This window comes from Oncorhynchus gorbuscha, linkage group LG22 (genome assembly GCF_021184085.1).
Source record: "Oncorhynchus gorbuscha isolate QuinsamMale2020 ecotype Even-year linkage group LG22, OgorEven_v1.0, whole genome shotgun sequence".
Classification (NCBI taxonomy): domain Eukaryota; kingdom Metazoa; phylum Chordata; class Actinopteri; order Salmoniformes; family Salmonidae; genus Oncorhynchus; species Oncorhynchus gorbuscha.
Genome location: NC_060194.1, coordinates 43,440,410 through 43,453,388, shown reverse-complemented (window position 1 = coordinate 43,453,388; position 12,979 = coordinate 43,440,410). Strand labels below are relative to the sequence as shown.

Genomic DNA, 12,979 nt, shown 5'->3' with positions numbered 1-12,979 from the left:
AATGATCCAATGTTGACCTAAATGACTAATGATGATAAATACAATCCACCTGTGTGTAATCAAGTCTCCGTATAAATGCACCTGCACTGTGATAGTCTCAGAGGTCCGTTAAAAGCGCAGAGAGCATCATGAAGAACGAGGAACATACCAGGCAGCTCCGAGATACTGTTGTGAAGAAGTTTAAAGCCGGATATGGATACAAAAAGATTTCCCAAGCTTTAAACATCCCAAGGAGCACTGTGCAAGCGATAATATTGAAATGGAAGGAGTATCAGACCACTGCAAATCTACCAAGACCTGGCCGTCCCTCTAAAATTTCAGCTCATACAAGGAGAAGACTGATCAGAGATGCAGCCAAGAGGCCCATGATCACTCTCAATGAACTGCAGAGATCTACAGCTGAGGTGGGACACTCTGTCCATAGGACAACAATCAGTCGTATATTGCACAAATCTGGCCTTTATGGAAGAGTGGCAAGAAGAAAGCCATTTCTTAAAGATATCCATAAAAAGTGTCGTTTAAAGTTTGCCACAAGCCACCTGGGAGACACACCAAACATGTGGAAGAAGGTGCTCTGGTCAGACGAAACCAAAATTGAACTTTTTGGCAACAATGCAAAACGTTATGTTTGGCGTAAAAGCAACACAGCTCATCACCCTGAACACACCATCCCCACTGTCAAACATGGTGGAGGCAGCATCATGGTTTGGGCCTGCTTTTCTTCAGCAGGGACAGGGAAGATAGATGGAGCCAAATACAGGACCATTCTGGAAGAAAACCTGATGGAGTCTGCAAAAGACCTGAGACTGGGACGGAGATTTGTCTTCCAACAAGACAATGATCCAAAACATAAAGCAATATCTACAATGGAATGGTTCAAAAATAAACATATCCAGGTGTTAGAATGGCCAAGTCAAAGTCCAGACCTGAATCCAATCGAGAATCTGTGGAAGAACTGAAAACTGCTGTTCACAAATGCTCTTCATCCAACCTCACTGAGCTCGAGCTGTTTTGCAAGGAGGAATGGGAAAAAATTTCAGTCTCTCGATGTGCAAAACTGATAGACATACCCCAAGCGACTTACAGCTGTAATCGCAGCAAAAGGTGGCGCTACAAAGTATTTGTTATGCACATGAGTGAGGACCCAAAAGCGGTTTAACAAATACAGAGTCCTTTAATGTCAAAACACAGGGAAGACATAGATCCTCTTCAGATGTATATAATGGCAAAATAGACAACCCGCAGAGAGGGCGACAAATGAATCATAAAGTCTTTCTGATAATTACAGAGGAGTCCCCTTCTTAGCAGCAGAGGAGAATAGCTGGGTTAGAGTCCCCTTCTTAGCAGCAGAGGAGAATAGCTGGGTTAGAGTCCCCTTCTTAGCAGCAGAGGAGAATAGCTGGGTAGAGTCCCCTTCTTAGCAGCAGAGGAGAATAGCTGGGTTAGAGTCCCCTTCTTAGCAGCAGAGGAGAATAGCTGGGTAGAGTCCCCTTCTTAGCAGCAGAGGAGAATAGCTGGGTTAGCGGCGACAGACTGCTGGTCTCTCTGAGTAGGCGCGGGTCGTAGAGGACAGAGGTACCTGATCACACGTAGCATCAGATGAACAGGCAGATTCCTACAGGACAAGGGTGAAGCAAACGAGACGATAGTTTGGTTCTGGCATGAGAAACTCAAACGAGAATCTGACAAAGACAGAAGCAGGAACAGAGAGAGAAATAGAGACCTAATCAGAGGGAAAAAGGGAACAGGTGGGAAAAGGGTGAACGAGGTAGTTAGAGAAGATGAGGAACAGCTGGGGGAAGGAGAGGAAGAGAAGGTAACCTAATACGACCAGCAGAGGGAGACGGAGTGAAGAGAAAGAACAGGAACAAGACATAATATGACAATACATGACAGTATTAACTTAAGGGGGCTGAATAATATTGCACGGCCAATTTTTCCGTTTTTGATTTGTTAAAAAAGTTTGAAATATCCAATAAATGTCGTTCCACTTCATGATTGTGTCCCACTTGTTGTTGATTCTTCACAAAAAAATACAGTTTTATATCTTTATGTTTGAAGCCTGAAATGTGGCAAAAGGTCAAAGTTCAACTGGGCTGAATACTTTCGCAAGGCACTGTACCTGCCTAAAATCCAAGTTTATCCAAATCTATCCTTTTGCAATGAGAGAAATGTTGGTGGAAAAGCTTTTATGAGCAAATATGGATATAATAACTATCATATCAATATCCATTTTGGAGTCACGTGATTACATGCTATTTGTCCTCCTACTATGACTTGTCTTTGAGAAAGCATGCAGTTTATTAGGCTGCAGATTAAATACATTATGAATTTAACAGGGTGGTAATAGTGTATAGTGATGAGCTTTCCAATAAATGCAGAGGGCTTTATTCTGGTGACGTGGCCACTGATGCTTGGCTGCCATTTGACAAACAAAACGGTCTTTTGTCCAGAATTATCTCATGCTGTAGGCTATACTCGCGCTGTATCTGCGAGCTGTACTGTATCTGCGAGCTGTTGGCTAGAGTGCAGGTTCTAATACCAGTGGGCATTTGCTATACAACACAACATTTTTAGTGAGAAAACCATCAGCAGAGTGGAAAAAGGAAACACATTTCACTTGTAAAAAAAGAAATGGCCCTTTTTCAGGACCCTGTCTTTCAAAGACAATTCGTAAAAATCCAAATAACTTCACAAGTATTCATTGTAAAGGGTTTAAACACTGTTTCCCATACTTGTTCAATGAACCATAAACAATTAATGAACATGCACCTGTGGAAAGGTCATTAAGGCACTAACAGCTTACAGACGATAGGCAATTAAGGTCACAGTTCTTAAAATGTAGGACACTTTCTACTGACTCTGAAAAACACCAAAAGATGCCCAGGGTCCCTGCTCATCTGCATGAATGTGCCTTAGGCTGCAAGAAGGCATGAGGACTGCAGATGTGGCCAAGGCAATAAATTGCAATGTCCGTACTGTGAGACGCCTAAGACAGCGCTACAGGGAGACAGGACGGACAGCTGATCGTCCTCGCAGTGGCAGAACACGTGTAACAACACCTGCACAGGATCGGTACATCCGAACATCACACCTGCGGGACAGGTACAGGATGGCAACAACAACTGCCCGAGTTACACCAGGAACGCACAATCCCTCTATCAGTGCTCAAACTGTCCACAATAGGCTGAGAGAGGCTGGACTGAGGGCTGGTAGGCCTGTTGTAAGGCAGGTCCTCACCACACATCAACGGTAACCACGTCACCTATGGGCACAAACCCACTGTTGCTGGACCAGACAGGACTGGCAAAGCAGGAATGTCAGTATCCTGCCATGGCCAGCGAAGAGCCCAGATCTCAATCCCATTGGGCACGTCTGGGACCTGTTGTACTGGAGGGTGAGGGCCATTCCCCCCAGAAATGTCCAGGAACTTGCAGGTGCCTTGGTAGAAGAGTTGGGTAACATCTCACAGCAAGAACTGGCAAATCTGGTGCAGTCCATGAGGAGGAGATGCACTGTAGTACTTAATGCAGCTGGTGGCCACACCAGACAGACTATTACTTTTGACCCTCGCTTAGTTCAGGGACACATTATTTTATTTCTGTTAGTCACATGTCTGTGGAACTTGTTCAGTTTATGTCTCAGTTGTTGAATCTTGTTATGTCCATACAAATATTTAAACATGTTAAGTTTGCTGAAAAAAAACGCAGTTGACTGCGAGAGGACGTTTATTTTCCTATTCGGCACATTGAATTGTTTTTATTTTCCTATTCGGTTTTTATGTGCACTACGTCATTACTTACGTCTTTTATCAGGAAATATACAATTTGACGGAAACATCTCTGGTGGGAAAATGTGTGTATTGTTTTTATGCAGATAGTTTTTTACAATATTCACATGGAAATCTGTCCCCAATTGGATGGAAAACTAGCACAAACAGATCTGGGACCAGGCTAGGTCCAAACCGGGAAGAGTATTAGTTATTATTAAGACGTGGTTGAGAGGCAGGTGCAGCAGTAGGTCCCAGTACAATAGATATCGAAAACGGGGAAGGCTAGTTTAAAGGAGCCCTCCTGTCAATGTTGTACATGTATTTTCATTGTTTTAGCCTGGTCCCAGATCTGTTTGTGCCACTGCCAACTTCATTGTCACGCTAAACATGACGATGAGTGACAAGGAGTTGGTATTATAACACAAACAGACTGGAACTCAGGCTAATTTTTTTAACTCTTCAAAACACAGACATTTAATAGAACATGAAGGGACAAACTGGGAAGTGTTGGGAGTAAGAGGACTCAATGGTTAAACACTGTATCAACGTAGGACACAAGCGATGCTAGGTGTGTCCATCACATATACACACCATTTTATCCTAGCACTTCCAAAACATATTCAAAAAGATCACACTGCTTTTCAATGGATTTTTCAATTCACAACTAAGGACATTTCTTTCAAATCATTATTCCAATGTTATAAACAGCTGGTGGTGGTGATGTGCTGCCACCTAGCTGTCAAACAAGATACTGACCAAAAAAAGACAGACACGACCACATGAAACCAAGACTCACAAGAACTTGATGAAGTTTTAGCTTGACTTCATAAGCCAAGAGAATGTCACATTTAGATTATACTCAAATTTGTCAGGGCAGTAGCATACAACTAAAAACCCTTTTTATTAAAAACTGATACCAGGGCTTGTATTCTTAAAGCGTCTCAGAGCAGGATACTGATCTAGGATCAGTTTTGTCTTTAAATCATAACGAATAAGACAACCTTTTCCTAGGTCAGCATTAATATTCAGAGACATTTGTGACCAAAGGACCTGAACCATAGAACACAAGTCATATCAGAAGTAGCAACGGAGGAAGCCATTTATAAAGGCGTAATACAGGTGTAATAAACAACACTAATCTAAAATGTGCCCAGAGTATCTACCAACCATTACCAGATCATGTCATTCAATTAAAATGGACAAAAATATGCTTGTTCTATATTGCAAAACTATCACTTGGCACAGACTACACACAACACACAGGTTTACTGGTAAAGTGCAAAGGGATGGATTGGATCTGTTTGTCCGTCCACATTGTAACATGGATGTTTGTACTAGCAGACAGCCACTCCAGTTTAGAATGAAAAGGCTGAGTGTTTCACTAGCTAAGTACCAGAGACGTCATATAGCTGGGAATAAACATGAGCTTATAAATGGATGTTGTTGCTGTAACTTGACCGAAGATTTTAAAAAACAAAACACTATCGCTGCTTTCGAAATGGCACCCTAATTTCTATACAGTGCACTCGTTTTGACCAGGTCCCATAGGGCTCTGGTCAAAAGTAGTGCACTAGAGAATGGAGTGCCATTTCACACTAATCAGTCTGTCTCTCCACTACCAGGAACCAATGCTCAGGTTGGCTACGTGTCAACGCTCTATTGGCCTCAAACTCAACTCTGAATCTCGAAACCAGTTCCACTGCATTTTCTCATTGTCACCTCTAAATCAGGGACTGATTTAGACCTGGGACACCAGGTAGGTGCAATTAACTATCAGGTAGAACGGAAAACCAGCAGGCTCCGGACCTCGTAGGGTAAGAATTAAATAGCCCTGCTCCATTGGGCCACATTTCAACAGATTTCACACAAGAATGTTCTAGAGTAGAAAAAGTAGCCTCAGGCCTCGTGTTAAGAGCATAGCCGTGGAAAGCTAATACAAGACTATTTAAGGCCCAGTGCTGTACACTTGTGAATACACACACACACACACACACACACACACACACACACACACACACACACACACACACACACACACACACACACACACACACACACACACACACACACACACACACACACACACACACACACACACACACACACACACACAGTACCAGTCAAAAGTTTGGACACACCTACTCATTCCAGGGTTTTTCATCTTATAATTTTTTTTACATCGTAGAATAGTGAAGTCATCAAAACTATGAAATAGCACATATGGAATCATGTAGTAACCAAAAAAAATGTTAAATCAGAATGTATTTTAGATTCTTCAAAGTAGCCACCCTTTGCCTTGATGACAGCTTTGCACACTCTTGGCATTCTCTCAACAAGCCTCAATTAACAGGTGTGCCGTGTTAAAAGTTCATCTGTGGAAATAATTTCCTTCTTCGTGTATTTGCGCCAATCAGTTGTGCTGTGACAAGGTAGGGGTGGTATACAGAAGATGGTCTTTTAACAAATAGGGCAAAGTCATTATTATGGCAAGAACAGCTCAAATAAGTGAAGGGAAACGACAGTCCATCATTACTTGAAGGTCAGTCAAGTCAGAAAAGTTTCTTCAAGCGTAGTCGTAAAAACCATCAAGCGCTATGATGAAAATGGCTCTCATGAGGACCGCCACAGGAAATGAGTTCCCCAGGAAGACCCAGAGTTCCCTCTGCTGCAGAGGATACGTTCATTAGAATAACTGCACCTCAGACTGCAGCCCAAATAAATGCTTCAGGGTTCAATTAAAAGACATCTCAACATCGACTGTTCAGAGGAGACTGCGAGAATCAGGCCTTCATGGTCAAATTTCTGCAAAGAAAACACTACTAAAGGACACCAACAAGAAGAGACTTGCTTGGGCCAAGAAACACGAGCAATGGACATCAGACTGGTGGAAATCTGTCCTTTATCTGATTTATTTACAATTCAAGGCACTCTTATCCAGCATGGCTACCACAGCATTCTGTAGAGATACACCATCCCATCTGGATTGGGCTTAGTGGGACTTTAATTTGTTTTTCAACAGGACAATGACCCAACAGACCTCCAGGCTGTGTAAGGGCTATTTGACCAAGGAGAGTGATGGAGTGCTGCATCAGATTACCTGGCCTCCACAATCACCTGACCTCAACCCAATTGAGATGGTTTGGGATGAGTTGGACCACAAAGTGAAAGAAAGCAGCCAACATGTGCTTAGTACTTTTCCTTCAAGACGGTTGGAAAAGCATTCCAGGTGAAGCTGGTTGAGAGAATCCCAACAGTGTGCAAAGCTGTCATCAAGGCAAAGGGTGCTACTTTGAAGAATCTAAAATATATGTTGATCTGTTTAAAAAAAATGTTGGTTACTACAGAACTATGAAATAACACATGGACTTTTGATGTCTTCACTATTATTCTACAATGTAGAAAGAAAGGACACAAATAATGAAAAACCCTTGAATAAGTAGGTGTCCAAAATTTTGACTGGTGCTGTATGCATGTAACAAAAATATATTTTTATATTCAAATTTTTCAGGTGGTGCTGCAGCACTATGGTTAACAGGCTGTGTGTTTGTTCTCAAGACAACATCTGGGACTGGCAGTAAACAAGTCAAACATTTCAGTACAATAACTTTGTCCAGGAAGAGAGGCCTATTGCAAGCCTCATGTATAGAATAGCATCAAAGTATTATCTTGGAATGTAAACAAAACGGAATATCATTAAATTGAATTTTCTTTTAGTCTGCGTAATTAAATGATTTAGCGATCAATCTTTCCTGAAGGATTGTGAATCTTCAAGTCATATTATATTCATTTAAAAACTCTTGTTTCATCAAAAAATAAGCTTATCAGTCTCTGGCTCATGTTAATAATGTGGCTAGGGGTAGAGAGGCCTACAAATAGTATCTAAACATCCACGCATCATGTTCCCAATCCCAAACCTTTGGGTCATTCAAGCGATTCAAACTGAAAAGTAAACGGGGCTCCAACTTTGGCAGTTGTGGAGCCAGGTGGCTGCGTGTGAAAAATGTATGTACATAGAGACTAGTGTGAAACAGGAAGAAGAGAACATCTTTTCTGTGTGACATGTCATTTGAACCTTCTTTAAAAAAAAAAACAAGTGGTGTTTCCACCGGTTGGTGTGTCTGTCCGACCCGTGGTGAGAGAAAACAGGAGGTTGGTGTGTCTGTCCGACCCGTGGTGAGAGAAAACAGGAGGTTGGTCTGTCTGTCCGACCCATGGTGAGAGAAAACAGGAGGTTGGTGTGCCGCAGGAAGGACAGCAGCATTACCAGGTGTCACGGGGCCATTGTGGATGGAGTCACAGTTACCGTACTCCAGCTACCCCAGGGCGTGACGTTGGGAGAGGTGGACAGTGAGGGAGAGAGAGAGCAAGAGAGGCAACCTGTCCTAATTATCTCCTTACCAATTACCATTGGCCCCAAGTCTTCGATGTTCACAAACTGCGAGCTCCAAAAGTATCGGAACAGTGATACATTTTCGGTTGTTTAGGTTCGGTACTCCAGTGCAGACTGTCAGATTTAATTTGAGGGTATTTTCAATGTCGGGTGAACCGTTTAGAAATTACAGCACTTTTTTGTACATAGTCCCACCCAATGTTAGGGGAACTAAAGTATTGGGACAAATTCACTTATGTATTAAGGTAATTAAAAGTGAAGTATTTCGTCACATATCCATAGCACACAATGACTACGTCAAGCTTGTGATTCTACAAATCTGTTGGATGCATTTGCTGTTTGTTATTGTGCTATTTTTCAGTCACTTTTATTGTAAATAATAATAGAATTGTTTCTTAACACATCTACATTAAATGTGGATGCTACCATGGTTACGGATAATCGTGAATAATGACGAGTGAAAAGAAATGACAGATGCACAAAGTGCTGGAGTACAGAGCCAAAAAAACCCACACGTGTCACTGTCCCAATACTTCTGGAGCTCACTGTATATGCAAGGTGTAAACAACTGCATGTATCTATTCAAACACTTCAGATACACAAACATCTAAGGGTTAGGGCTGAGGGGAAGAGGCGGGGAGTGAATTGGGACTGGCTGAAGGGAATAGGGTAGAAGGAGAGGGGGGGTGCTGGGAGCAAGCACAGTCCTGTTGTGTCCAGCCAGCACCCCAGCATATCCCAGCCAGGGCAGGCAGAGGGTTTGGTAAGGCCTTTGGTATGCATCCCAAATGGCACCCTATTCCCTACATAGTGCACTACTTTTGACTAGAGTTCTATGGGCCCTGGTCAAACATAGCATACTATATATGGAATAGTGGGCCATTTGGTATACACCCATGGTCTGGTCCTCACAGTAGGGCACAGCGGAAGAAGCTGCTCTTCTTCTGGGGCTGAGAGATCTTCACCTTGTGGCTGCTCCCCTGAGGACTGCTGCCCTCCTGCAACAAAGACAGACAGTTCAGTTTTTCAAATCAAATGTCCAGCATTTTTGACCTTCAAAAAAAAAAGTTCCTTCTAAAAACTTAAATGAGTGTGAATTTACCAATTTTGTGTCCATCTTTGATTTGATGTCTCTGGCAAGTGTCAAAAACGAGTTTTCCACGTTGATGTTGGCCTTTGCACTAGTCTCCATGAACTTAATACCGTACTCCAGCGCCAGCTGAGAAATGGGGGGAGTAATGCTTTGACTGTTGTTACGATCATCATTTCTACACAGTTTCTATCTGGTTTTGGTAATTCAAGCGGGTCTTAGTTGTTGTTGTTGACCTAGACAACATGACAGCGCTTAAGTTTGAAAAGTGCTCTAGATCATCCCAAGCCCTTTAATGTTGTACAGTACACAACCAGAACGGAGCTTGTGATTCATCACAATTGCAGCAGAACTCACCTTCTCTCCCCGGTCTTTGGACACCTGCCGTTTGTCATTGATGTCACATTTGTTACCGAGGACCATCTTTTCAACATCAGCCGATGCATGCTAAGGAGATAAGAGAACACCACAATACATACAGTATACTACAGTGAGGGGAAAAACTATTTGATCTCCTGCTGATTTTGTATGTTTGCCCACTGACAAAGAAATGATCCGTCTAGAATTTGAATGGGAGGTGTATTTGAACAGTGAGGCAGAATAACAACAAAAAAACAGAAAAACCCACGACAAAAATGTTATAAATTGATATGCATTTTAATGAGGGAAATAAGTAAGTATTTGACCCCCTCTCAATCAGAATTCTGACTCCCAGGTGTCTTTTATATAGGTAACGAGCTGAGATTAGGAGCACACTCTTAAAGGGAGTTCTCATAATCTCAATCAGATTCCTAACTCTCCACCATGGCCAAGACCAAAGAGCTCCCCAAGGATTTCAGGGACAAGATTGTAGACCTACACAAGGCTGGAATGGGCTACAAGACCATCGCCAATCAGCTTGGTGAGAAGGTGACAACAGTTGGTGCGATTATTTGCAAATGGAAGAAACACAAAATAACTCTCAACCTCCCTTGGCCTGGGGCTCCGTGCAAGATCTCACCTCGTGGAGTTGCAACGATCACGAGAACGGTGAGGAATCAGCCCAGAACTACACGGGAGGATCTTGTCTATGATCAAGGCAGCTGGGACCATAATCACCAAGAAAACAATTGGTAACACACTACGCAGTGAAGGACTGAAATCCTGCAGCGCCTGCAAGATCCCCCTGCTCAAGAAAGCACATATACATGCTCGTCTGAAGTTTGCCAATGAACATCTGAATGATTCAGGGGACAACTGGGTGAAAGTGTTGTGGTCAGAGGAGACCAAAATGGAGCTCTTTGGCATCAACTCGCCGTGTTTGGAGGAGGAATGCTGCCTATGACCCTAAGAACACCATCCCCACCGTCAAACATGGAGGTGGAAACATTATGCTTTGGGGGTGTTTTTCTGCTAAGGGGACAGGACAACTTCACCGCATCAAAGGGACAATGGACGGGGCCATGTACCATCAAATCTTGGGTGAGAACCTTCTTCTCTCAGCCAGGGCATTGAAAATGGGTGGTGGATGGGTATTCCAGCATGACAATGACCCAAAACACACAGCCAAGGCAACAAAGGAGTGGCTCAAGAAGAAGCACATTAAGGTCCTGGAGTGGCCTAGCCGGTCTGTGGAGGGAGCTGAAGGTTCAAGTTGCCAAACGTCAGCCTCGAAACCTTAATGACTTGGAGAAGATCTGCAAAGAGGAGTGGGACAAAATCCCTCCTGAGATGTGTGCAAACCTGGTGGCCAACTACAAGAAACGTCTGACCTCTGATTGCCAACAAGGGTTTTGCCAACAAGTACCAAGTCATGTTTTGCAGAGGGGTCAAATACTTATTTCCCTCAGTAAATTGCAAATCAATTGATAACATTTTTGACATGTGTTTTTTTTTGTTGTTATTCTGTCTCTCACTGTTCAAATATACCTACCATTAAAATTATAGACAGATAATTTCTTTGTCAGTGGGCAAACATACAAAATCAGCAGGGGATCAAATACTTTCCCCCTCACAGTACATACGGTTGACTTTGACAAGAGTACACCGAATATTTATTAGTCAGTCAGTATGTTATTCGTGTTTAGAACAGAATAGAACTTTAAGCAAACATACCTCCTCTATATTCCGTATCCAGTTCTTTATGTTTTCGAAGGACTTCTCGTTGGTGATGTCATAGACTAGCATGATACCCTGTGATGAGAAACAATGAAACGTCAAAATGAAAGAATACAACCAGGAAGTCAACACCTCAACGTTGTGATGAAGAAGAAAACACACACAACAAAATATGAAAACGTAACAAGCATGTTGTTAACCCACCATCGCGCCTCTGTAGTATGCTGTTGTGATTGTTCGAAATCGCTCCTGCCCTGCTGTGTCCCTACAAAAACACAAGGACAACAGTTAGTTAGGTACATAGACAGTCATACATTTCCTTTTCGAATAGTTACCTAGCTATAACTGCAAGGCAAAACGCGTTGGGTGTAAGCCTATCCGTTTTCTTTCCTGTATAAAAAGCAGTCGTGGTGCTCGAGGTGACATGGAGGGCTTACCATATCTGTAACTTTATCTTCTTGTTGTCTAGCTCTATCGTTCTAATCTTAAAGTCAATGCCTACAGGAGAAACAGAAGAATCATGACATTAAACAACCTAGCCATTACACACTATGGCTATGACTGTAGCTGTAGTTATACTCCAATAAATGCAATACAAAATGGAAAAAGAGAACAAGTTCTAAAGCTAACTAGCGAGTTCGTTAAATAAAAGGTTAGTTAAGTTAGTTGTACACAGTTATGAACATTTAGTGGATAGTTAACGTTCATAACGGTTAGCCAGAGCAGGTAGCTAACGTTACCTAGTTAACGTACTGTAGCACTTTATCGTTTGGATTTCCAGCTGCGAGTTACAGAGTTAAGCAACGTTAGCTAGTGGGGCTAACTGTTAGCTAGTGGGGCTAACTGTTAGCTAGTGGGGCTAACTGTTAGCTAGTGGGGCTAACTGTTAGCTAGTGGGGCTAACTGTTAGCTAGCGGGGCTAATTGTTAGCTAGTGGGGCTAACTGTTAGCTAGCGGGGCTAATTGTTAGCTAGCGGGGCTAACTGTTAGCTAGTAACGTTACTAGTAAGCTACAGGAAGTTAGCCAACAGGCTAGCATTCTATATACCGACCGTTAGCTAGCATTACCAATATAGCTTGCTATAATGCAGCTATTACACAACTAATGCCACTGTTACTTGTCACCTAGTGTTACTTGTCATTTAATCAGCAAGTTAACTTGAGTTAGTCAGTTACTTGAATCAATTTCGCCTAATAATCTACAGTTAACAGCATATACTAGTAACGTTAGCTAGCTGCTTTCTGGTCGGGATGACTGTCGTTTTGTAAACATTGCATTGTGGCTTAACCAAAGTCACACCTACCTATGGTGGAGATGAACGTCGAGTTAAAAGCATCCTCTGAAAACCTGAACAGCACGCAGGTCTTCCCGACACCGGAGTCTCCGATTAGCAGTAACTTAAACAAATAATCGTACGTCTTCGCCATACTTGATATTGCGGAAATCCCGCCCGGCGAAAAGCTGCGCGCTGCCGCGTCGTTACAGGACGGCGACGCCCCCTTCTGTCACGTCATGAGGTCAGTATCCAAATACACATTAAATAAATCATTATGATTGAATGACTAATTCAACGTTTATCACACCTACTAGCAAACATAACATTGTGATGGAACATAAATATGTAAACGT

General features: G+C 42.6%; 1 protein-coding gene across 1 annotated transcript; it reads right to left on the bottom strand.

Moving 5' to 3' along the window:
* Positions 1 to 7,239: 7,239 nt before the first annotated feature.
* On the bottom strand, positions 7,240 to 12,820 carry LOC124009546 (ras-related protein Rab-8A-like). The gene is made up of 7 exons (XM_046321429.1): positions 12,654 to 12,820; positions 11,787 to 11,847; positions 11,554 to 11,614; positions 11,347 to 11,424; positions 9,610 to 9,699; positions 9,265 to 9,381; positions 7,240 to 9,160 (listed from the first exon to the last, which is right to left on the bottom strand). The coding sequence occupies exons 1-7, from the start codon at positions 12,775 to 12,777 to the stop codon at positions 9,071 to 9,073; spliced, it is 621 nt and encodes a 206-aa protein (XP_046177385.1). The 5' UTR covers positions 12,778 to 12,820; the 3' UTR covers positions 7,240 to 9,070.
* Between the last annotated feature and the right edge of the window lie 159 nt (positions 12,821 to 12,979).

Excerpts from the sequence above, each read along its gene's own strand:
- LOC124009546 (XM_046321429.1), bottom strand. The coding sequence starts at position 12,777 with ATGGCGAAGACGTACGATTATTTGTTTAAGTTACTGCTAATCGGAGAC. Across the intron at positions 9,382-9,609 it reads CCAAAGACCGGGGAGAGAAG|CTGGCGCTGGAGTACGGTAT; the intron begins GTGAGTTCTGCT and ends CCCATTTCTCAG. Across the intron at positions 9,161-9,264 it reads CAAAGATGGACACAAAATTG|GAGGGCAGCAGTCCTCAGGG; the intron begins GTAAATTCACAC and ends TCTTTGTTGCAG.